General features: G+C 35.8%; 2 protein-coding genes across 2 annotated transcripts; one reads left to right on the forward strand and one right to left on the reverse strand.

The window, feature by feature from the left end:
• Positions 1–7,567: 7,567 nt before the first annotated feature.
• On the forward strand, positions 7,568–9,027 carry LOC132301741 (probable LRR receptor-like serine/threonine-protein kinase At3g47570). The gene is made up of 2 exons (XM_059798971.1): positions 7,568–7,787; positions 8,258–9,027. Exons 1-2 carry the CDS (start codon positions 7,568–7,570, stop codon positions 9,025–9,027), a joined length of 990 nt encoding a protein of 329 aa, XP_059654954.1.
• Positions 9,028–10,207: 1,180 nt separating this feature from the next.
• Positions 10,208–14,037, reverse strand: LOC132300778 (protein EARLY-RESPONSIVE TO DEHYDRATION 7, chloroplastic-like). Its single transcript, XM_059798013.1, has 4 exons — positions 12,949–14,037; positions 11,643–11,809; positions 10,839–10,923; positions 10,208–10,608 (listed from the first exon to the last, which is right to left on the reverse strand). Exons 1-4 carry the CDS (start codon positions 13,869–13,871, stop codon positions 10,422–10,424), a joined length of 1,362 nt encoding a protein of 453 aa, XP_059653996.1. The 5' UTR covers positions 13,872–14,037; the 3' UTR covers positions 10,208–10,421.
• Positions 14,038–25,611: the final 11,574 nt, after the last annotated feature.

The following is a 25,611-nucleotide window of genomic DNA, read 5'->3' on the forward strand; positions in this document are numbered from 1 at the left end:
ACCACATTCATATGTTGTTCTCCAGGATCATGCATAAACTGGCTAACAATGCTCAATGCATAAGCCAGATCCGGTCTTGTATATGCTAAGTACATCAATCTCCCTACAAGTCTTTGGTATCTTCCTTTATTAGCAAGTACTTGATTGGACTCAACACATAACTTCAGTCCTTCTTCCACTGGTGTCTCAACTGGTTGACATGTTGCCATGCCAGTCTCTTGTAACAGATCTAATGCATATTTTCTTTGAGACAGAAAGATTCCTTTATTAGATTGAGATACTTCGATCCCAAGAAAATATCTCAAAGGACCTAGATATTTCATTTCAAAGTCTCTGGATAAGTACTTCTTGAGAGCCTTCATTTCTTCAGGATTATTCCCTGTAACCACCATGTCATCTATATATATATAATAAGTGCAATAATCTTACCCTGTTGTTTCTTCAGGAATAACGTGTGGTCAGAATTTCTCTGACGGTAGCCAAAGACTATCATAGACTTTGTGAATCTTCCAAACCATGCTCTCGGAGATTATTTCAACCTATATAATGATTTCTTTAACCTACACACCTTCCTACTATACTTTTCAGGTATCATGCATCCTGGTGGGAGATCCATTTAGACTTCTTCAGATAATTCACTATGCAGAAAGGCATTCTTCACATCGAATAGTTGCAATGGCCAATCCAAGTTCGCAACTAAAGACAACAAAACTCGAACTGTGTTGATTTTGGCTACAGGTGCGAACGTCTCTATGTAATCGATTGTATAGGTTTGGGTGTAACCTTTTGCCACCAATCTTACTTTAAAGCGTTCAACTATGCCATCGGCTTTATACTTCACAGTGTAAATCTATCGACATCCAACTGGTTTCTTTCCTGGTAGAGGATCAATGAGTTCCCAAGTTTCATTTTCCTGCAAGGATTTCATCTCCTCGTTCATAGCTGCTTTCCACCTAAGGTCAGCTAAGGCTTCCTGCACACTGTTAGGAATAGATACAGTAGATAATTGATTCACAAATGACAAATTTGATTCTGACAAACGATGGTTCGACACATAATGACTCATGGGATACTTAACTTTACTAGAAAGTTCGGGTTCATATGTGGGTTTAGGAATACCTTTAGGGTGACACTGTGGTAATTATTTTCTGAGTGGCTCAGGCACGAAATTAGGAACATCCTTAGCAAGCGATTGGTTTGATATATCAGTTGCGAGGGACTCAAAGTCGGACGATAGTGGGGTTGGCGCCATACTTTCCATTTCTGGGCGTTCATCACCACTGTAATCCAAACTTATACCACTTTAATCCAATTCGCCCAATTCCTGATTGGCTGGTCCAACTTGTGAATCATCACCACTAGAATCGTCGTCCTTAAAAGTGTGATAATTATAATCTAGAATCTGAATTTCTTTCTGGTACTCCCCCTGAAGTTCAGACGCAGAGGGAAAATACATCGAGTCTTTATAGAAGACAACATCCAGTGTGATAAACATTCGTCAAGTTGGAGGGTGATAACAGCAATACCCCTTTTAATGAGTAGCATATCTGAGAAAAACACATCACAATATTCGAGGAGTTAGCTTGTTGTGTTGATGCTTACGGAGGTGTACAAATGTTACACAACTAAAGACATGAGAAGGTAGATTTGGGACAGTTGGGGCAACAACTACGTCAGTGAAAGCCTGTAATGGTCTCCAGAAGTCAATAGAACTAGAAGGTACGCAATTGATTAGATATGCTGCAAAGGTAAATGTTTCTCCCCAATACGATAACGGCATATGAACTTCTATCAATAAAGCACGAACAACCTCCAACAAGTGTCGATTTTTTCGCTCTGCAACCCCGTTCTGCTAGGGTGTATGGGAAGTGGTTTTATGAATAGTTCCATGTGCTTCCAAATACTGCTGAAGGTCAAAACTCTGATACTCTCCACCATTGTCACTACGGAGAATCTGAACATATGCATTGTATTGAGTTTCAACCATCATATGAAACTTTTGAAACAATAAGTTCACCTCACCTTTGGACTTCATCAAGCACAACCATGTCATCCTGGTACAGTCATCAATAAAAGTAACAAACCAACGTGATCCACCTAAAGTAGGGACTTTGGATGGACCCCAAACATCAGAATGTATAACCATAAAAGGAAGTAGACTTTTAGTCAAACATAATGGAAACGAAGCCCGGTGGCTCTTTGCTAGTTCATAAACATTACAGCGGAAATTAGAAACATCAAATTTTGCAAACAAACTAGGAAATAATTTTTTTAGATAACCAAAGGAAGCATGCCCCAGACGTCGATGCCATAACCAGATTTTAGATTTCTTTTTCTCCCCATTCAGGGCCATCCTCTGTCAATGCTTGCCGTAGCTTATCAAAACTTTTGAACATCAAGTCCAAGTAATATAGCTTCCCTCGCCTAATACCACAATCAATCGTCTATTTTGTTTGGATGTCCTTAAACACACAAAAGTCAGGCCAAAAAATTATAACATAAAATAAGGCTGTCGTTAGTTGAGAAACTGACAAAAGATTATAATCTAAAGATGGAACAACTAACACAGAATCTAAAGACAAATTATCAGTGAGTGTCAAAGATCCTTCCCCAATAACTGGGGCTAAAGCACCATTGGCAGTAGAAACAAATTTTTGTGAGGATGAACGAAGATGTGAGACCTGTCTAGAATCAAATGTCATATGATCTGTGGCACCAGAATCAATTATCCATGCACTATTAGTAACAGGTGTAGAAATATTTAAAACCTTACCACCATTATCTACAGTTACTACTAACCCCAAGGCCTTTGCAGCACCATCATCCTTTGTCTTAACAACTGCTGCAGTAGAGGTCTCCGTTGAAGTCTTCTTCCAATGGCTATAATCTCACCATTCCGGATATCCCACAAGTTTGAAACAATTACTTTTGGTATGACCAGTCTGGTTTCAATGGGTGCATTTGTAGGTAAACTTGTTTGCACCGTTGGTGGCTTTAGTGTGACGGCCCAAGTTTTTCAACCCGGTGCGTTAGTGATGAACCGAAAGTTGACCCGATAATGGATCCGAAATGCTAAAGCAAAAGATGAAACCAAAGTCTTTAGAGATATAAACCACCTCTAAGACACCAATGTGACCTTCCATGAAGTCACAAAGCTCAAAGAGAATGAAAGCGAAAACAAGGGTCAAAACGGGCAAAAATCATGAACCAAGGGGCAAAATGGTCAACTCACCATTAAAAGGAGCAACTTGACTCTAAACAAGTCAAATAAGGTAAAAACAATATAATCTAATCATTTCACAATAATCCAAGAGGTTCTAAGAACGTTGGATAAGAATCCCACAAAACACCCTTTCCCAGTTTAAGCGAAAACTGACACTCTCTCACTAAAACTTGAATAACTCCCATTGTGATTGGAATCTGAGAATGGAATTGGTACCATTCGAAATCTGACTCAAAATACATGAATTTAGGCTCAAGAATCACCCTATTTGGATTTAAAACGAAGGAGTTATGGTCATTTGAAGTCGAAAGAATAGTGCTGAAACTGGACTGAAGCTACTCTCGGGATCTAGCTATTTCGGACGACCGAAATGACCCATCGGACAACCAAAATGGACAAAATTTCAGCTGAAAACAAGTCTTTAAGGCTTAGTTGGTTTGATACACCAAAATGAGCCATCGGTCGACCGAAATGACCCTAAATGCTGACTTTGGCTACTGGAAATTGAAGTTTCAAGGTTTAAACAAAACCCAAAAGGCTTCGGTCGACCGAAATGACTCGAGAAAGTGCACTAACCTCCTGTTATGCATCCATGGCTGAAAGTCCACTTGGAATCCCCCATGGCATGTTCAATTTGTATTATATGCAAGTATATGATGATGTGAACATGCACGCAAGTGTAATATGGCATTTTAAACGTTCTACAATGGTCCATGGCCTTATTACACTCCATTTACAAAATTTTCCATACCAAACCTCAAAGTTGGAAAAGATTACATTTCAATGACAAGACTTGAAACTTGAATGCATACACTTGTACTTTAAGGTTGGTGACCCTTGGCCACGAATCATACATATCATATAGGTTCCAAACAACTAACTTAAGTATACTTTACATACAATTGAGACAAAAATAGCATATTGAACCTATCTAGTTGTTACAACATCAAAAGAGAAACTTGAACATGCCAACACTTGCATGTAAACAAGAATGCTTTGAAAGAAACTTCAAATCTCTAGACCACCAAAGGTAAATGCCAATCTCCAAATCTTGAATCTTGTACCTGAAATATGCCCCAGTAACGTAGGGGTGAGCAACATAAAGCTACTCGTAGGAAATGAGCATGCATCGACCTACGTTTTACAAGTTTGCATGATTTAATCATTGTGGTTCATTCCACCTAACGTCTATGTCAATGTGAGACTCAGGGAGCATCCTAAGCTACCCTAGATCAGTTCTAGCATCAATCACCTCATTCATGCAATTTCAACAATATAGGAGCATGCTTACACAAAGCAACAATATAAGAATATGCTTACACCAAGCATCAATATAGGAATATGCTTACACAAAGCAACAAGATATAGATTTTCAAAGTAATCAACTTAAAATCTAAAATGTGAAATCAACTAAAAATAGCAATTTAGTATAATTAGAATATCTAATACCACACATCAAGACATAGATTCTCTAAACTATCAATTAGAAATCTAAAAGTGTGCAATCAACTAAATATAACAATTTAGTATAGATGTACTTAACAACATCAAATCGCCAATAGCCAAAACCACAAGTCACAATATAAACATGATTGCAAACTTGGAATTGAATGTGAAAACAAATAGTGGAAGACTTGGACGTCACGTCTCGGATTTCCGTCGAGAACGAAATGGTTGTTCCGGGCACTAACCCGCAGGGAAAACCACCCTAAGTGCGCACTATCTCAATTGGGGAGAACTCGTACCTCCCGCACTAGAGCCAAACTCTAGCCATGTCACATGTAACAACAATGTCCTAAGAGAATTCAAAATAAGCCAAATAAGTTCACAACTTATACATAATACTACTACATAGTAACAAGTTAGTAATTTAACTCCTAATAATGCATAATAAGTATTTCATATTCATAATACTATGAAATCACAAGTCAACAATATATTCATATTAGAAACATGTTCTCGTGAATATAAATTTAACAATAATGCTTTTCAATGTTTAAAACATAATCAAGTGAATACACCACAAGTCCAAATTCATGATCTCAACATAGAAGCAACTTCTAAAACATGATTAAATCCATGGATAAACAAGATAGAATTTAATTAAATCAAAATAATTAGACTCTCTAGATTTCAATTCGTTTCCAAATGGCCTCAATTTAATATATGTTAAAGGACAAATCATGGTCATTACATATATGCATTCAAAAGCTTAATTAGGCCAATGAAACCACAAAATAGATTTTAATTAATTCATTTAATTAAAGTCTCTAGAATTTCAAACTCAACCAAATGCTCTCAAATTAAATTATGTTAAAGAACATATTGAAACATGATTTAAAAGCATAACACAAGTTGAATTCATGCAAAGTACGGCCATGAACTTTAATCTTTCACAAAAGATAAATATTAATTAAAAAGTACAATCCTTATTTAATTAATCCCAATTTAATATATGTTAACCAACATATTAAAACTACACTTTCTAACATGCCACAATCCAAATCAAAGTTATATATCATCATGAATTTTAAATCTTATACAAAGAAATAAAAAAATTACTAACTTTCTAGATTTGATACAAGGAATACATATATGTTGTATAATCATGACAAACACACAATACAACACACAAATAATCCTAAAACATTCCCTACCTCCATTTGAGATGAAATCTCAAATCCCCACCAAAATGAATGTGCTCTGAATCCGACGAAACTCCTAGGTTTTATCGGGGACAACACCGTGAACATGAATCCCCAAGAAGCCCCATCAAAATCACAACTTGACTTCAAACCCGAACTTAAGAAATGGCCAAAACTAAATTCTAATAAGGGGGAATGGAAGAGCATGTCAAGGGGAACAATAAACACAAAGGCACTATACCTTTTCAACCAAGGGAAATGACCAAAAAAGAAGAGAGAAGCATGGCAGCCATGGCTGCCATGAGATCTGGCCAAGAGAGAGAGAGAGAAATCTGACTTTTCAACTAAAGGCACCCTATTTATAGAAAAATCTCAAAAAGTGCCCCTAACGGGATTCGCCGAGTTCGAAAAAGTGAAATTTGAGCAGACGTGCTCAAACGGCAAAACTCTATGAACAAAAAAGATTCAAAATGAGAAAATAAGAACAACGGAAGAAATGGCGTCAAAAACCGAGTCCCGAGCATAAAGTTATGCCCTAAACAAGTTTGGCGCAAACTAGGGCCAAAAACTATGAAACTGGAAAACATCGACCAGGAGGAAATTCCAAGAGTACACGACTCGATAAAAAGTGAAAATGAATCACGTACGAGAATCCAGGCTCAAAACAAGGCATTTAGCAATAACTTTCATTAATTGCACAATGGCCCTTCTAAAAAGTGAAAACTACACAACTGGCCAGAAGCAAAATATCTTCCAAAAATATTTTCTTACAAACCCCTAAAATAAAATATCTTCAAAAGATATTTACAAAAAACACCCCAAGAAAAGAAAATAATTCCAAAGAACTATACATCCATGCCTCTATGGACACCGGAAGTAACCAGAGTACTTTCTTACAAAAGTAAAGATACGTATTTCATGGAAACCACTGAGAATGAAGATACGTGAATTCAAAACCTAACTCCGAACACAAAAAGTGTGGTTATGCCAACAAAGTGACAAACGGGGAAAAGACAAAATAGGGAAAAAGACGATATAGGGAAAATGACAAAAAGTGAATAGTTTCGAAAAACGAAAAATGTGAAATTGACTCGGTTCTCAAAGGAAGTTATCAATCCATAAAAAAGAGACTTTGAAATCACTCCAGAGCACTCGAGATGACACTAATCGACAAAAAACCAAACTCAGAAGGGAAAAGATAACGAAAAAATTTTATCCGAAAAATCCGGGTCATTACATTTAGGTTGATTGGGCTTAGTATGGTCCTACCAATTTTGCTTAAACCGGTTTCGAGCTATCATAACTAAAGCTTCGAGCTATCATAACTAAAGCTTCAGACGCAGAATTTGAGTCAGTAAGACTAATCCCTGTATTAAAAAAAGTTTGAGATCAAACAAAAATAGGAATTAATTTCATCCAAAAGATTCAATATTTTTTTCACTAATTTTTTTTTTTTTTTTAATAGACAAATACCAAACTAAAAAGAAAACAAAATTGGCTTCAAACTAAAAAGAAAAAACATGAATATGCTATTAAAGGTCGGCGGCATCAATGATGAAACGTCACCATCAGTGTGACTTTGTGATGACGACGGCAAAGAAGATTCGGCGACGACGAAGAAGAACCGGTGCAGAGAAGAACTTAATTCTGTCGGCGGTTAGGCAGTGCTTTAGCCGAATTAGACAGCGGCGGACGACAGATGACGGATTTGGCAGCTGCTTCGTTCGTGATGACAGCGGCGGACGGTAGCGGTGCGTTGCCGGCAAGCAATGGTTTGGTTCGGCAACGTCGTCGTCGTGTGGAGAGCAGCCAACTGTTGTGGATACGGTGCAGGGGCAAGGTGACGGTCTGTGGGTCTGGTGGTGGTGATCTTTTATTTCATGATTTCAAATCAATATTTTTCTATTATGATATTGCAAGTAAAAGACCAGCAATTTTGGAAAATGCATATACACGAAGTCAATGGCAACAGAAGTCCAATACCAATTGGTAGTACTAATGATGGTGAATGTAAAATAAACAGAGTCCAATATCAATGTTTTCCTATGATATTGAATGTATAGTCCAATGAATTTCAAAGATACGATTCAAAGAAATTCAAAGTTACGGTTCAAGGATGGTTCTGATACCATTTTGGAATTCAAAGAACAAATATGAGAATTAAAATTATATTTGATATGTTCACTAATGATGTTACATTCAATTTATTGACTAAGACCAAGCTAAAATAAGTAATTAATTATACAATAATTGGGAAACTAATTACCTACTAATTAACCCTACATCAAGAAGTAAATAATTGAGAAACTGTACAATCTGTATAATTCAGCATAAAATCTCAACATATTAGGTATAACAATCTAATCGGAAATATTCCTCATTCTTTTAGGAACTTATCGTCTCTTGAGGTACTTAATGCATTCCGGAACAATCTTAGCGGGAGTGTTCCGGAACCTAGCAGCCATTTCACTTGGAGCCAATAGGTTATCTGGTATTATCCCTCCCTCAATCTTCAATCTCTCTTCACTCACAGTTCTTGACATGAGCTACTGTAACCATCTCACGGGAAGCATTCCTGAGGACATAGGCATCACTCTTCCTAATCTTCAGTACCTTGGCCTCGACAATAACCAATTTACTGGATCCATTCCTATTTCAATATCCAATTTATCAGATTTGGGACTTTTTCAAGTCAGTCATAACAATCTTATCGGGAAAGTGCCTACGATGGAAGGGCTACATAAGATTCAGTTTATAAATATTCTCGACAATCAACTAGGAAGCGAGGGAGTTGATGACGACTTAAGCTTTATATGCTCTTCGATTAATGCCACCAATTTAAAAGTGTTGTCAGTGGACCGAAATAAATTTGGCGGAATGCATCCTAAGTGTGTTGGCAATTTGTCAACCAACCTTGAATTGTTCAGTGTGGCTGACAATGATATATCTGGAAGCATCCCTACCGGGATTGAGAATCTCATCAACTTGAATTGGCTAAATATGTGGAGCAACAAGTTCAATGGTAATATTCTCACTAATATTGGAAAACTCATAAAGCTAAATAAATTGAAATTGGATGACAACAATTTCTATGGAAACATTCCGTCGCCTATTGGAAATTTTGAGTGTTTTAAACCAGTTGACTTTGAGAAGCAATGAGCTTCATGGTAGCATCCCTTCAAGCCTTGGGAAATGCCAAAAATTGTTATTGCTTGACCTTTCCGATAACAATCTCAGTCATGTTATTCCCCCATAAGTTCAGTCTTTATTCCTTATCGATCTTTCTTGATATGTACAATTATGGCATCCTCTTGTTGGAGATGTTTACGGAAAAAAGGTCAATTGATGAGATGTTCGGCGATGATATGAACCTTCATAACTATGCTAAGATGGCTTTACCAGAGAGAGTAGCTATAATTATAGATTCAGTTCTTCTTCAGCAAGGAGAGGAGGGGGAGACAAGCACAAGCACCATCGAAACGAGCCATGTTAGCAGTCACAAGATTCAGGAGATCTTGATTTCGCTATTCAAAATTGGAATTGTCTGTTCTGTAGAATTTTCGCCCAAAAGATTAGATATCGGTGATGTTCTAACGAAGTTGCGTATCGTAAAGGATAATCTTCTCGGAATAGATTTAGGAAGAAAAATAACAAGTGCAGTTTAATCACAAGTAGGTATGACCAAAATTTGGGCAATTATATTATGACAACATTGTTTCCTTAACTGATACAAAAAAAAATAAAAAAATAAAAAATTGACAATTATGCTGTGACCATCATATTCCCTGCTGTAGTCATTCAAACTTGAGTCATATATTCCTTTTGTGCTTCGAATCACTTTATTTAATGTCATGTTGAAGTTTTTCAAAAGCTAATTTATTACTTTGTTTAATGTAATGTTGAAGTTTTCAAAAGCTAATTTATTCGTTATGTACATCGAATCACTTTGTTTAATGTCATGTTGAAGACAGGTGCATGAAGTTGATGATAAATCTATTGAAGTGCTCGTTTGTCAAGTTCTCTCTGTTTGTTTGTCAAGTTCCTCTTATTAACTAGTAGAGGAAAAGTCAATATCTCTGTAGTTTGTTTGTCAGTTTCCTCTTAACTACACTACACGGAGCACGGATCGGTCAGCTGAGCACTCTACCAACCTTCCCTTTCCTCGAACACGGACACACGCAATCAGACAAACTTGAACATTCTACCAACCAGCCACTGGGTAATGCCCAGTTTCGTTTTCATCGTGTATTCGACTTCTTTTTCATGTAATTTGTTATCGACTTGTGCCTATTTCTTCCATGTTCTCAATTACCCATTATTACAATAATTTCATAAACGATTGCAAAAAGTAACCGTAGGCATGCTATTAAAAACCACACAAGAAGGGTGCATAGGTATACCCCTATTTTGATACAAAATCACACACTAAAAGAAAACTGCAATGAAACAACACCAAAAAAGCCTATATTATGAATCTAAGAGCAGGTGCCAAATGAAATTGGCTCTTTTACAAACTCATAGAAAAACTTTGAACATAATAAAGCCATCCTTCATTACTTTCCATCTTTAGCCTTCAATTTACTAGAATTTGCTCCAGCAGCTTTTGCTAGGGTTGTCGGTTTAACGACACTCTTAGGGTTGAGAGCCTTTCTTATCTTGAACACGGCCCAAGCGGTTCCAATAGCGTGCCCTGCAGCATCAAACCCTACATTTGTCACACTTGCTGCCTGTTCTCCATACCTGTAACACACACAAAATGGTGAAGCATTATTTAGATACACCAACACATTGTTCATTAGTGTCTAGAAGTGAAACAATGGAACCTTCAGAGGCGATGTTGCCACCATATGGCAATGCAAATGTTCCACCACTGGATCGCACCCATGATGGAAAGTTTGAAACAAAGACGTAGTAGTAATGACAGTGCTGATCCATTTGGATAAGTATGCTAAGGATAAGTTAGTATTTACCTCTGCGAAACAAGTCCGGTGGTCACAACCGAAGTGGTTGACATCACATTCTTTCCAGCAACTTCAACAGCATCACAGACCTTATCTGTTGGCACATAGAAAGGGAGTATATCATGATAAGAGAAGAATGGTAAAACCACTTGAGGCGAAACGTAACTCCTGCCCTACCTATTGGAGCCATCTTTTATTGCATTAAATTATCCTGAACAATTATTCGCAGCTTCGTATAGAAGCTACATGACTAAGGTGGTTCAGCCTATTAAACTAAAAACTATGCCTTGGCCCCCGATTATAAATGCACAAATCAACAACCATTTGAAGGCCGAAGCAAAAAAAATTATATTCTGGAATCAATAAGCTTATAAAAAAAAAGAAGAGCCTATATCTGGAAAGGCGTATTATAGATTAAATGGCCAGAGCCATTGCACAAGAGATCTTCAAAACCATATAGAGCAATAAAAAGTAATAATACATCGTCCCGGTTTTTCATCATACGAAATAAAGAGGGCTAACGTGGCTATGCCACCCCGGATTCAGATGAAAATCCAACGTTTAAGTCTGGACAATGTATTACTCAGCAATAACACATTTGACTGCTCCATTATAGGTTTCTAAAAAATACCTAGAACCTAATAAGAGGACCCATAACACAGATAAAAAAACAAAATCGAATATCATATGAGGTGTTCTATAAATTTAATTATTTGGAAATAAAATCCCAACAAACCCCCCAAACCCACTCGGGCTGTATCCTAAGAATACATAAATTTGGGAGATATCAATATATTAAGAAGAGATGCATACTAAATCCATCCAGGGACGCAAGAATAATTTCTCCGGGAAGGAGGCTAAAGAATTTCTTTCCCGCTTTGGAGTTCACAATTGAACTTGTGAAGAACCCAGAGACTTTCACAACTCCAGAAAGGATACCAGTTGCCACATTCTCTGACATCTTTGTCATCTTCTTAACCCTGAAATAGCAAAACCATAAATTTGTATATTTACCTTCATATAAAAGAAGGTAAGCCAAAGCAAGAGAATGTGTCTACAATAAACCCATCCAAAAAAAATAAAGGATTTCTACAAACATGTAAGATTATGAACTACTAGTCTATTAAACAATCACTCAAGTATAGATTAATAAATCCACTAAAATTGGCAGTGGACCTGATAAAATTACAGAAAAATAGTGTTTCATATGCCAACGCATTGTATCACAATTTTCCTTAGTCCCTTCCCGTTCTGGGAGACTTGATCTAGGCCTCATTACAAATAAGAAACACAAATATCAAGAAAATGCCACATTTTGCTCATAAAATGAGACAGACAACATAACACCAATTAGTACTATTGAACTGACAAGTGTTTAGCATTGGTTTTTGCACAAACAGTCACCAAATTCAAAAGAACATAGTTTGTAATCAACTACATCAATTTTAAATAGTTCAAAAAGAACCCTGTTGTTCTAATTGCCCAATCAAGATTGGCTTCAACAAAACAATGTATGATAATAAAAGCATCCAGTATAACTGTCAAAAATAACACTTTAGGGTATCTATATTATTATTAATTTATTAGTCAAGAAACCAACATGACATGAGCCGGCCGGCATAACCTACACGGCAAAACATGTTTAATTAAAATTTAACTTTTACCCTACACGGCAAAACATGTTTAATTAAAATTTAACTTTTCATACTTTGAGGGTCATTTCTAACACAAACACAACACATCTAGTTAAATCAGTCATATCTAACCTAAATGAATTAAGGGTATAGACGAGTTAGCGGGTCAAACACAAACGCTAATGTCAAATTGAATCGACACAACTAAGCCAAACCAAAAACCTTGTTCCACTCATGTTAACGTGTCATTGGGTCGAGCCCTAGGCAACAGCTAATCCTTTCTTTGGCATCAGATGCAGCCATAAACAATTCTATAGTAAACTGTAAAATATAACACAAAACAGAAGGATTAACAATAGAATATTTTAATATCTTTCTAAATATATCTTTATAAATATATATATATATATATATATATATATTTGTTAAAAAAAAAAAAAAAAAAAAAAAAAAAAATTGATCAGTAATGAGATTAGAAATCAAACCTCTTCATCCTCCTCATGGCTTGGGGACTAATTTCGGAATTCGACCCCGGCTTCATTCTCAACTTCAAGAATTCATTCCCCCACCTCAATCTATCCGCCGTCACATCCCCGCACCACAAAATCCCCCTAATCAGCTGCCCCGACCCACCCGCAATCATCCTCGCAACAATCCCACTATAATCCTCCACATTTGGCGCCAGAGTCGTCCAGTACGCCGCCGAATTCCCCACCATCAATTCCATCTTCCTCCCCGACTCCTCCATTTCCTCCGGCGATGTCTCCCTCGCCACCCTGGACGCCTCCACCGCCCCCGAAACCCTCTCCACCGAAAACGAACTGTAATTCTCCAAAACCCCATCCAATTCCTTCAACAACCCCTCTTGTCCCTTCGACGCAATCGTTAATCCGTAATTCAACAAATTCTCAGACTCCGAATTCACATTTGTTCCACTCTCGTCGTCGGACCCATTTCCGGCCGGAACATGGAGGGTGAAGAAATAGTGTGAATCGTCGAGCTTCACGGTGGCCTCGTCCTTCGCTAACGGCCACTGGACTTCGTCCCCGATGCGAGCGAGAACTGCGACGACATTGTCGCCCTGCAGGAGACGAACGACGGTGAAGTCGCCGCTTGCGAGCTCGACGCTCTGTTGCTTGTCGATTAGGTGGACTATGGAACCTGGGATTCTGATCAGAATTTCTTCGGAGGACTCGAAAGTGGTCTCAGACTGAGATTGAAGATTTGGGTTCTGTTCTTCGTGATCTGGGAAGAGATTTTCAGCCATTTCTTTCATGTCGATCGATGGATACGGTGATGAAGAGGACTTGCCACGGTTTGAGAGAAGATGTGAAACAGCTTCTGGGTTGGATTGATCGACTTCTGGGTAGAGTGATTTTTTGGGGTTGTGAGGGTTTTGGAAGGACATGCTTGAATTTGATTTGAATATGGGGTTCGATTGATTGGTGAATGAATTGCAAGAAATTAGGGTTTATATTCGTGTGGAGTCTAGGATTGAAGGAAAGAGGAGAGTGTTGCTGGTTGATGTAGGGATACGTGGTGTGAGTTGGACAAGACGCGTAACGGGCGTGTTTGTGCCAAAAATAACGGACTGTTAGAAGCGCTTCGCGCGCTTTATGTATTGTTTTGACCAAAATACCCCTTACATTTGTACGAATTACATGTCCACGTAACTGCTACTTCTTAAATGTTTGTAAATGCAGTCAAAGGGATTGAGTTTGTCTCTTACCTATATTGTTGCTTTGCTAATTAAGGGGTCTCACAGGCTTTATGAATCCCACTCATAACTTAAGAGTAAGTTAATTTGTCTTGTTTTATAATTATAGACCGTAATTTGGAAGCTTTCATACAATTTTTTACTAAATGAATCGAACTATTCTAACTGCAGTCAAAAGGGTTTGACTTTGTCGCTTACCGATATAGTTGACACTTAGAATCGAATAGAATGATGCATGAAAGATTAATTATCGATACAATTAAGACTTGAAATGAAATAAAATGATCAGTTAAAGACCGATTTAATTTTATTCTGCATCACAATTTCACAATTTTTTATTTTTTGGCCTTTGGAAGAAAAATAAATAAATAAATCTTGATAACTTACCATCAACAATATGAATTTAGCTTATCAAAGCAAATACATGTATACACAACAAATGAACAATAATAAACTTCACCAAAAATAAAATACATGTATAGTCTAAAAAGTAAAAACTTCTCGTCTTTTTTATGAAATAAATATGAAATTTAGAAATAAAAAATCTTCTCTTTTTGTGTAATCTAAAAAATATAATGTTATATACTTGTGTATAGTTTTATCTTTATAACATATGTCATGCATATTGTTGTTTATTAATATTATAATATATGTGTACATATTATATATTTGATTTAGGGTTCAGTTCAGTTCTGATTCCAACGAATACTCATCCTGAAACCAAAGCTGAATGGTAAAAAAATTAAACTGAAGTGAAGGTTTGGTACAATTCCTACCGATTTCATGGTTCTACTAGTTCATTGTGCACCCTTAATTTTAATTAATGAATTGAAAGATGTATTAAATGATCCATTTAAATTTTTACAAATTTCAAAAAAATGTCTCAATCCAGTACTTAAATATAAAGAACTTACTACTATTCTCGCGAGGGAGCTCTTTTGAGATCATTTAGTCATTTGAAAATGTGCATTTGGTGTGCAAGAAAATTTATGTAAGTGTTCGATTTATTGGGTAATTAAAAAGTTAATTTATGTTTCTATATTCAATGGGAATGATTTAATTTGTAGATAAATTATTTCCGCAGATGTACAAGTCTACGTAAGTCCTACTTCTAAATACTTTGAATGAAGTCAAGTGATTAAGAAATAGTATTTGTAAATATTTTAAGACTATTTAGAAATCAAACTAATTTTTTTTCAATCAATTTTACCAATTTCAGTTTCAAAACTTCAATTTCATGCGCCTGAAATAGAGTCAATGATCAAGAAATAGCATATATAACCAAAGTAAACTAAAAATTAATATATGATTTATTTTGTTAATTGGTATGATTCCTCGTTTTTAAAATGATAGTTGAGTATTCAATTCCGGAGCACATTGTGAGTGTGAATGATAAATGAATATTACAGGGCAAAATAAAATAAGAACCATGCTTGAAAGGATAAAGGGTTATTTTGTGAAGTTTATAACAGAAGCATTCTTTCCTTGTGAACACCCTTATATATTGTATTCGATTTCTGAGTTGATTTTTAGAATTGAGCTGAGTTGATTTTTAGAATTGAGAGAGTGAGTTATTTACCAAAAAAAAAAAAAAAAAAAAAAAAAAAAAAGAACAATTGAGTGAGTGAGTGACCACAGAACAATTTCTTGTTCAAATTCTTTTAATTAATTTAAGATTTTTGAGGAAACTAAAACTGCTATACCCTCTGCAATGTAGCTCACTCTTGTCCGAAAGTGCTGGGTTCCAATTCCACTATGAATTATAAGCTATAAATTAGTATATGAGGTTAAATCCGTTAAAAATTGGTATATGAAGTTAAATCCGCTAATTATGTTGTAATAGTCATTCTTAATCTTGATTAGGAAGAGGTGAGACAAATTAATCAATACTTTTTTTATTGGACATTCTTTGCCATTTTAATTTCTTTTGATATCAATAGAATTGACATTAAGCAAACATTTATTTCGTGGAATCCGGTAAATTCAAATAACCTAATCATTTAATATCAAGTTAATGAAGATGAAATGGTAGTGAAATTGTCCTTAAACTAACGTAAATTTTGTAAATGAAAGTGGGGAATTTGAGCTAATAGGAGCTAAGTTGAAACAAATTTGTTATACAGCTTACAAGAATGATAACATCATTGTCATTAATTAGGAAATATTTCAACGATGAAGTAGACTAGTTTGGAATTTAAGAACACCTGGCTCATCCAATTCAGCAAGGATAAGATCAAATAAATTGGCAAAAAGATAGTTTTTATTTTAAATTATTGCGATACTTTGAATTTGAGATTGGAAGTAATTTAATTTTAAATTTTAATTAATTAATATTATTATTTTAATTCTAATTGCACATGGATTCTGTGGTCACAAACATGAAGAAAATTCTCTTCAATTTTGATTCTTTAACTAAAAATTATAATTTTTATTTTTTTACTTTTGTAGGAACTTCCCAAACTTGATAAAACCACTTACTGTTCAACACAAGAAGATTGAATAGTGATACTCACACCGAAGAGTCTAACCTATTTTGTTAGCCGAATCTACATGGATGCCATGTCATCATACAAAAAACTCTAACTTATTTATTTAACCGAATCTACATGGATGTCATGTCATCGATAACCAAATTTTCATGGATGTCATGTCATCGATATTCACATGAATATTTATCAAAATTTATGTTTTGATCTATAAATTAATTAAAACCACTAGTCATCCAAACACAACAACTACCACTGCTCATAACCCTACAAATTTAACTTCAAAAATATCACAAATTAAACCTCCTTTTCATTAGAAAAACTTTTTTTCCCTTATTTTCCTTTTCCTTTGGTTTTTTATTTTTTGGTAATAGTTCGTACTTGTATTGTATGTAATCTTTTTTAAAAATTAGGGTTTTTAAATCCCGACGTCTTTTTGGAAACTAAAGGGAAATCCGGCCGCCATTGATGGAGGAGGAGGTTGATTCAACAACAACTTGTGATTAAGAAGAAATTGATTATTTCTCTTATGCTATTCGAAATCCAAAAACCACCACTAAAAAACTCATATTCAATTTTCTGTTATAACTTCATATACTATATGTATGGATATTATATCTTTCATATAATGAATTAAATCGTCGCTAGTGGTTAGCGAGAATGGTAAGGTGGACATTGATGGTTGAAATGTCTGATGCAAAAGAGATTAAAGATGAGAAAGAAGAAAGAAAAATTGATTTACTGCTTTGAGAGGAAGATAAGAAATGAGAGAAAAAATTGGAAGAGAGAGAATTAAAAATACTATTTTAATTTTTAATATGAATACCCATTCTAAACCGACACATAAATTCGGTCAAGCAAATCGGTATATTGTTTCTATGCAACTATCATTTTCCCAAGAAGATTTTAGTTCTCTAAACATCGCCCGGTGTGAAATCAATTCAAATCTTATCCTAAGAAGGATTGGGTTCAATTATTGTGGAGGAAGGTACGCTTTTTATGTTGTTTGGACCAAAACAACCCCGTTCTTTGGTACAAGGTACGCTTTTTATGTTGTTTGGACCAAAACAACCCCGTTCTTTGGTACAATTAACGAGTCAACTTAGCTGCTACGTGTTGTTGAATGTAGTGAACTGATGTCAAGTCTAGATTGTGATAATTCAATTATGTTTCATCATGTTTTGACTTTGTCTGTAGTGGGGTTGAGTTCGAAACAGTGAGTTGAACTTGTTTTGATGTGCTTACACGTGTTTTGGATTGGATTTCAGTAATTGTTAAATACATAACTTAAATTTTTTATTATGATTAACGTGTCATCTTTTTCTTTTTTTCTTTTTTAATTTATTTTAATTTATTTTTTATTTTTGAGTCATCTAAGTCCAAGGCCAGGTTAAATGTTCGGAAATAATTTATGACACTTCATTAATTTCATCCTTGTATATTTTACATTAATGTCATTGTAGGTTTATATTGCACTTGTATGCGATTTTAACTTTTATTACTTGGGGGTATTTGTACGATTATTTTTTGGGAGATATTTTTATATGGAATTTTTGTGGGATTATTGTAATGACTTGGTCATTTTCCCTCATTTCCTTTTTCTCAAGTTTTATGGATAAATTTCTTTTTTCCGTTTAATTTTCTTTTTCGAGTTCTGTTTCTCGTCACTTGGTGTCGTCTCGAGTGTTTGGAAATGGTTTCTAAGGCTCTTTCCCATGGATTGATAACTTCCTTTAAGGACTGGGTCATTTCCACATTTTCACTTTTTGGACACCATCACTTTTCGTCTTTTTCCCCGTTTGTCACCTTTTTGGCACAACTTCACTTTTCATGCTCGGAGTTAGTTTTTGACTTCACGTACCTTCATCCTAAGTGGTTTTCACGAAATACGTATCTTTACTTTTGTAGAAAAGTACTCTGGTTGCTCCCGGTGTCCAAAGAAGCATGGATGCAAAGTTCTTCAGAAACATTTTCTTTTCTTGGGGTGTTTTTCATAAATATCTTTCGGAAATATATTATTTCAGGGGTTTTTAAGAAAATATTTTTGGAAGATATTTTCATTCTGGATCATTAATGCAGTTAACCCTTTTGGAGGGGCCATTGTACAATTAACGAAAGTTATTACAAAAATGCCTCGTGTTGAGGCTGGATCCTCATACGGGGTTCATTTTCACTTTTCGTCGAGTTGTGAACTCTTAGAATTTCTTCCCGGACGTTTTCCCCAATTTTAAGGATTTTTGACCCCGGTTGCTGCCGAACTTGTTCGAAGCATATCTTCCTGCACGGGACTCGGTTTTCAATGCCGTTTCTTCTGTTATTCTTTTTTTCTCATTTCAGTTCTTTTTCGTTCATAGAGTTTTGCTGTTTGAGCGCGTCTACTCAAATTTTACTTTTCTGAACTTGGCGGGACCCTTTCGGGGCACTTTTAGGGTTTTACTATAAATAGAATGACTTAAAGTGAAAAATAAGATTTTCATCATCTCTTTCCCCTCTTTTGGCTGGCCATCCATGGCAGCCATGGCTGCCCCTCTTTTTCCTTCATTTTAGGCTTCTTCTCTCGTGTAAAATATCGTAGTGCCTTAACGTTTATCGAAAGCCCGCGAGGCGCACCTTTCCCCCTTATTAGAACCCGTTTCCGACCATTTTTGTAATTTTATTTAGAAAATGACCTTTTTGTAATTTTTGAAAAGTGTAATAAGTGTCACACTCCTATGGAACCACTTGTTGACATTTTGGTGGAACCACTTGGAAGCTTAATCTTGTAACATGTGAAGGGTGGGGATTCACCCACTTGTTGGCCTAGGATTGGACCACTTGTTGGCTTGGATGGTTGACAAGTGTAGGTTTAGGATTAAGCTTAAGAAGGAGCCTTAGATTAATGACAAGTGTAAGGTTTATTTTAAGTCTTGCACTATTGATGAACGCTGAAAAGTACACTTTTAAACCCCTTAAGCTTGAGTATTCTAGTACTTTTATCTATCTTATTTTCCTGTTTTAGTACTTATTTGTGTTTTTGTCTATTTCAGGTCAATAATGTTAAAATGGGCTAAAAATGGTTTCTTAAGGCCTTTTTAGAGTCAAACTAAGTCTTGGAGAGGATTCGGAGCAAAAGAAGGCTGATTTGGAGTAAAAAGTGGCTGATCCTGAAAAGCTACCAAGTGAGATCGATCATGAGATCGATCAAAAAAGTGAGATCGATCAAAGTTGGATCGATCGAAAATCAAAATTGGATCGATCGAAAATCAAAGTTGGATCGATCGAACATTGTTGGTAACGAGTTGTCTTATTCCGTGCGCGCCCAAAAGTCCACCTATCACATAGAACGAGATTAGATATTTTTGGGGCTATATTCTTGACTTAATGACTAAGAAAAGGACCTTCTATATAAAGGGAAGTGACCCATTTGTAAAGAAGCTTTTATCATTTTATTTTTACATTGTATTTTTTATTTCTCTCTCTAACAAAGTTGAGATTAGGGTTAGAAGAAAAGAGGGAAGTGGAGGCACATCTCAAGATCCATCTCTAGACCACACTCTCTCTCCATCTCTAAAGCTTCAAAGAAGAAGAAGAGGAAGAGGAAGAAGAAGATGGAGCCATATTTGGAGCTTGATTCCATGACCACATCTACCTCCTCCATGATTGGCTAGATCTACACTTAGGGTTTAAATGAGCCCTAAGTCTTGTGTAATCTAAACCCTTGTATTTCTATTTTTGGGGATTTATATATATTGTTGTGATTAGTGTTCCAGCTTTGTGAATTTCATGAATCTTAGTATATTCCTATGATTTCTATGGTTTAATTCTTCCTATTAATTCTTTAGTTTATTTACATGTCTATGTGTGATTAAATTAGGAATTATTTCTTACATGATTCATATGGATTAATTCTTTCTATTGATTCTCTATTTGATTACATGTTGTCTTATGTGTAATTATTTGGGAATTAATCTCTACATTAGTTTTTCTATATTAATTACATGTCTATGTGTGATTGATTGAAAATCTAGTGATGGTTAAGCATGTGTTTTCATTGAATGGGTTTGTCAATTAATTTGATGGTTTATACTTATGCTTGATGGGTTGTTCTACAATTTAATTCATACTTGTAGGTAGGTAAACAATTTATGCTTGCTTAGATATTCCATGGCTTATTATTGCAAATTCTATGATTCTCTAGATTGATGTGTGCTACAATTGTTGCTACTTAGATGGGTCATGCTTAAAATTAATGGGTTGTGCTACACTTAGTTTAGGTAGACAATTCATACATAAATTAGATGGTTCATGCTTAATATTGCAAATTCCATGATTCTCTAGATTGATGTGTGCTACAATTGTTGTTACTTAGATGGGTCATGCTTAAAATTGATGGGTTGTGCTACACTTAGTTTAGGTAGACAATTCATACATAAATTAGATGGTCCATGCTTAATATTGCAATTGGTAGTCGCATTTTGTTCACAACAATGTATTCCCCATTAATGGAAAGCAAGTGGTTAATTACATGAGCTTAATGGTAATTCCAACACCCTAAGACCTCTCTTCATATCTCTTAAATCCCTATCTCTAACTAGTTTACTTTACTTGCATTTTAATTTTATTGGACCTTAGTTTAATCAAACCAATCTCTCTCTTTGCAATCTTGTGATACATTAGAGTTGAAATTAAATTCCAACACGTATAATCTCTTGGGACGATCCCTACTCACTCTTGCTACTTTAGTAGTAGTGTTGGTAGTGGTTTTTATAAATTTAAACTTGACCCAAAAGGTTTTTCTTAAACCGCACATTCACTACATTATTTTGGCGTATATCAAGCGGCCTCGTTAACTATGTGTATGTGATGACCATGGTGTAGACTCACATAGTGAGTGGAGGAATGTTAAATCCTCCACTCACCACATTTTAATTCATCTTCCTCACCACTTTATTCTCAAACCCTAACCTAGCCTCCATGGAAAAAAAAAGCTTGACTCAAGGTTTTGACTTCATTTTTGGCCTCCTTCCACTCACCCAAGACCCTTAAGTTTGGAATACTTTTGTTTCCTCTCATCCTCTTCTACATAACCCTTGAAGGGTTTGCCATTTTGTGTTGATTTGCCTTAGATTCAAGAGGAACAATCCTCTTGTGAGGTAGGAGGTGTTCTAGTTTATGTTTTATATGATTTATGACTTGGTATAAATGAAATACATGTCTTAAATCTAAATTTTGAGTTAATAGTTAAGGGTACCTTGCATGAAGTTAAGCTAAGACATGATTTTTGGAAAAGCCATGACTTGATTCATAACATATATTAACTTGAAGTCATTTTGGGTTGTTTTGAAATCTAAAGGAATTTATAAATTAATGTAATTAATTTTTATTTATATGTTTTCATGATTTAAATTAGGTTTTGAAGGAATTTATGTAATTATCATGATAAGTTCTTCAACATATATTAAATTGAGCATGTTTGGATGAGAAATGAAAATCTAGAGGAATTTATAAATTAATTTAATTAATTTGTTTTCATATGTTTCCATGATTTAAATTAGGTTTTGAAGGAATATATGTAATGATCATGATAAGTTCTTCAACATATATTAAATTGAGCATATTTGAATGAGAAATGAAAATCTAGAGGAATTAGGTATTTTGTGTAATTAATTTCCATCCTTGTTGTATTAATGAGTTGAATGTGTATTTTTGATGATTACCCATTTAAACTATGATTTTAGACTTGTATCCCAATTGTGAGATTATGTTCTTAATATGGGTTAATATTGCTCTAGAATGTAACAAGTTGTATAATGATGATCCAACATTCTTTATGCTAATGTAGTTGGGAACATAGGGCATGTATTTTGTTTCCAAAATTAGTTTGTGCATGGTAGATGGTTTTACATTGTGTATATATGTTTATGCTTATATATATACGTTGTTGCACAAATTGTTGATTTTAGAAATTTGGGATGTCGTTGTTTTGACTAAGGCTAGGGCATGGTTCCAGTATGGGGGATTGTCCCTCTACAAGTCTAGTGTGCACATAGGGAGGTTACTCATGGGCTAGTAACCCTAAAGTAATTATGGTGTCGGTCTGATCCAGCATGATGTCCAAGTATCCACTTTGGTTTGATTTCGCATTTTAAATTTCAAGTTGATAACTTTGTGAGTTTGCACCTTATTGCGTTGTGTTGGAAGTTCCAATATAGGTTAAACATTATGAATTGTTTAACATCAAATTGCAAAGTTGTGTAAAGATAAATTTATGCATGCTTATTCCTTACGAGTAAACTTGTTTACTCACCTCAGAGTTACTAGGTGTTTTTCAGGTAAAAAAACATTATTGTGGGATGCATATCACTCTTAGGATTGCTTGGCTATTTAGAGTATTTTTTTTTTATATCAAAATATGCACTTGATAGCATATCATGCTTCATTTTGGTTCATTTTGACAAAACATGTATTTGTTGTTCAAGCCATGTAATGTGCAATTAAGTGCACCTTTTGATATTACTTAGATGTGTATGTAATGAGGCTAAGGGCCAAAGACACTTATGTGATATGTATGCTAATTTTTAACTTCATTGTTGCTTATGGAAGTTAGGAGATTTCATGCATTGAAGGGTCATATTTTGCATACAACATGCCATGAGGTTGTAGGCCATTGTAGTACGTCTACTTTATCATATTACATATGCTTGCATGTTCACTTTGGCACACAACACCATTCTTAATGAAAAACAAAACTTAAAATTGCATTTTCTTGAGTTTTTACCCTTTTCTTATCTAGGGGCATTTCGGGTATTTCAAAATGTGTGTTTTTTTTTTTCGTCCACGATTTTGGGTAGAAAACTTGATTTCAAGGGGGGGGGGGGGGGGTTCTTCTTTGTGTGTTTCCAGAAAATATCATCTTGGTCCTGAAAATCCCGCGCAAAGTTCATTTTTTGGTTTATGCCATTTTCTTTAAAATTTGAGATTTTAGTACTTGTTACTATTCATCGACTTTTTTTTGAAAAATGTGTCAAATGATCCGAAACTTCCAGGGGTCTTGTGGGTGTATTTTAAGATTGCATTTTCAATTTAGGCCATTTTAAAACCTCTCGAAGCCCTATTTCCTTTCCTTTGGCAGCAGCTCGGAAAGATTTTTACCCTCTTGTCCTGATTTTCTTTGGGGCATTCTGGGCATTTCACAATGCATTTTTTTGTTTCCATTCACAGTGCCGGGTAGAAAACTAGATTTTAGGGGGGGTTTCTTCTTTAAGTTTTTCCCAAAAAAGTCCATTTAGATGCCCGTTTTTACTCTCAGTTGCAGCAGTAGTGGGTCAACAGCACTGTAGTTGTTATGACCCTCGTCGGGCCGCCGCGACATCGTTTTTTGTTTTTGACCTTTTCCCCTCGTTTGGACTCCAAATCGAGTGAAATACTTTTTGAACTTGACTAATTTTTCGTCGTCTATCCAACGGTTTGCTCGGTTGCACCCGAAAATTCCTAGATAATTACCAGTTTACCCTTTTAGCCTTAAGTGCTCATTTTTCTTCGTTTTACCGTTTCTCCTTCGTCCAGATTCTGAATCATGTGATTCTTGAGTCCATCTTGATTAGTTTTTCATTGTCTTTCCATCGGTGTGCTTCGTGGCACCTGAATCCATAATTTTAGAAATGATTATTTTGCCCCTGGGGTTAATTGTTATTTTTTCAATCTTTTGCTTCCGCGTCAGTTCTCATTGAGTTCCATGACCTCATGGAATGTCAGCAAAGTGTCTTATAGGTGTGTTGTGCCTTAGGAAACCGTTGTCTTGTTTCTTGCTTTCGCATCTGGATCCGTTATCGAATCAACCTTCGGTTCATCATAGGACGCACTAGCTTGAAAAACCAGGGCTGTCACAGGTGGTATCGGAACTCCTAGGTTTGAATACCTTAGGATGATGGGTTTTGGGTGCATATTATGCTTTTGTTGATGTACTTTGATATATTCGTATGCCTTTGATAACATGTTTTGGCATTGTAACATGTTTACGTGTTTTTTTGGCAACACGTTTGGTATTATGACATGTCTTTATACTTATATGCATATGTGTTTAAAATGCATCCTTGTTTGACATGTATGCTTATTTGCTTAAGTGCCTAGCTGTTTAAAGAGCTTTCTTTGATTGCTTTAGCATGACCGTATGTTGCATACCTTGTCTTGCTTTGTATTTCATGCTTTCATAGTGTGAGTTGCATTCGGTCATAATAGCTTGTGTTATTGTTGACCTCTTTCCTTACGTACGTTTAACATCATGGTTGTCACGCGTTGAGAGTCTTCACATTAGGGTATTGAGGAGCAGGTGGATGGCACCGAGTTTATGAGGGATCTGGGGAGGCTCAGGATTCCAGTTCGTGGCATGGGTCCTAATCCACCACGAGCGCTGACTTATGAGGAACAGATTGCACAGGGAGTGGCTCTGGGGATGTCAGAGTCTATTCAACAGATGTTTCATTAGTATATTACAGGGATGTAGATTCCGATACCGGCACCAGCACCGGCACTAATTGCTAATGAGGCATTGGACTACTTCATGAAGTTACAACGGGTAGGGCGTATGGATCCGCTTGCTTTAGATGCATGGTTTGATCTCATGGTACGCAAACTTAATAGTATGGCAGTACCTACAGACCGATTGAGGATCTCCTTAACAGCATCTATGTTCATGGGAGATGCCGATATCTAGTGGAGGTCTATGACCAATATCCACGATGTGGAGGTGATGACTTGGGAGGAGTTTAGGACATTGTTCTTCGACCGCTTATTTTCAAGGGCTATGTGGCAGGATATGAGAGTACAGTTCACAGGTCTCTTTCAGGGCATGATGAGTGTCATTGAGTATGAGACACGCTTCACTTCTCTTTCCTGCTATACACCGGAGATGGTAGCTACCGATGAGCTCAGGGCAAGGAACTTTCAGGATGGGTTACATCTTGATA

This window comes from Cornus florida, unplaced genomic scaffold (genome assembly GCF_030987335.1).
Source record: "Cornus florida cultivar Cherokee Brave unplaced genomic scaffold, ASM3098733v1 CherokeeBrave_3.0.0_Hap2_Chr03, whole genome shotgun sequence".
Classification (NCBI taxonomy): Eukaryota; Viridiplantae; Streptophyta; class Magnoliopsida; order Cornales; family Cornaceae; genus Cornus; species Cornus florida.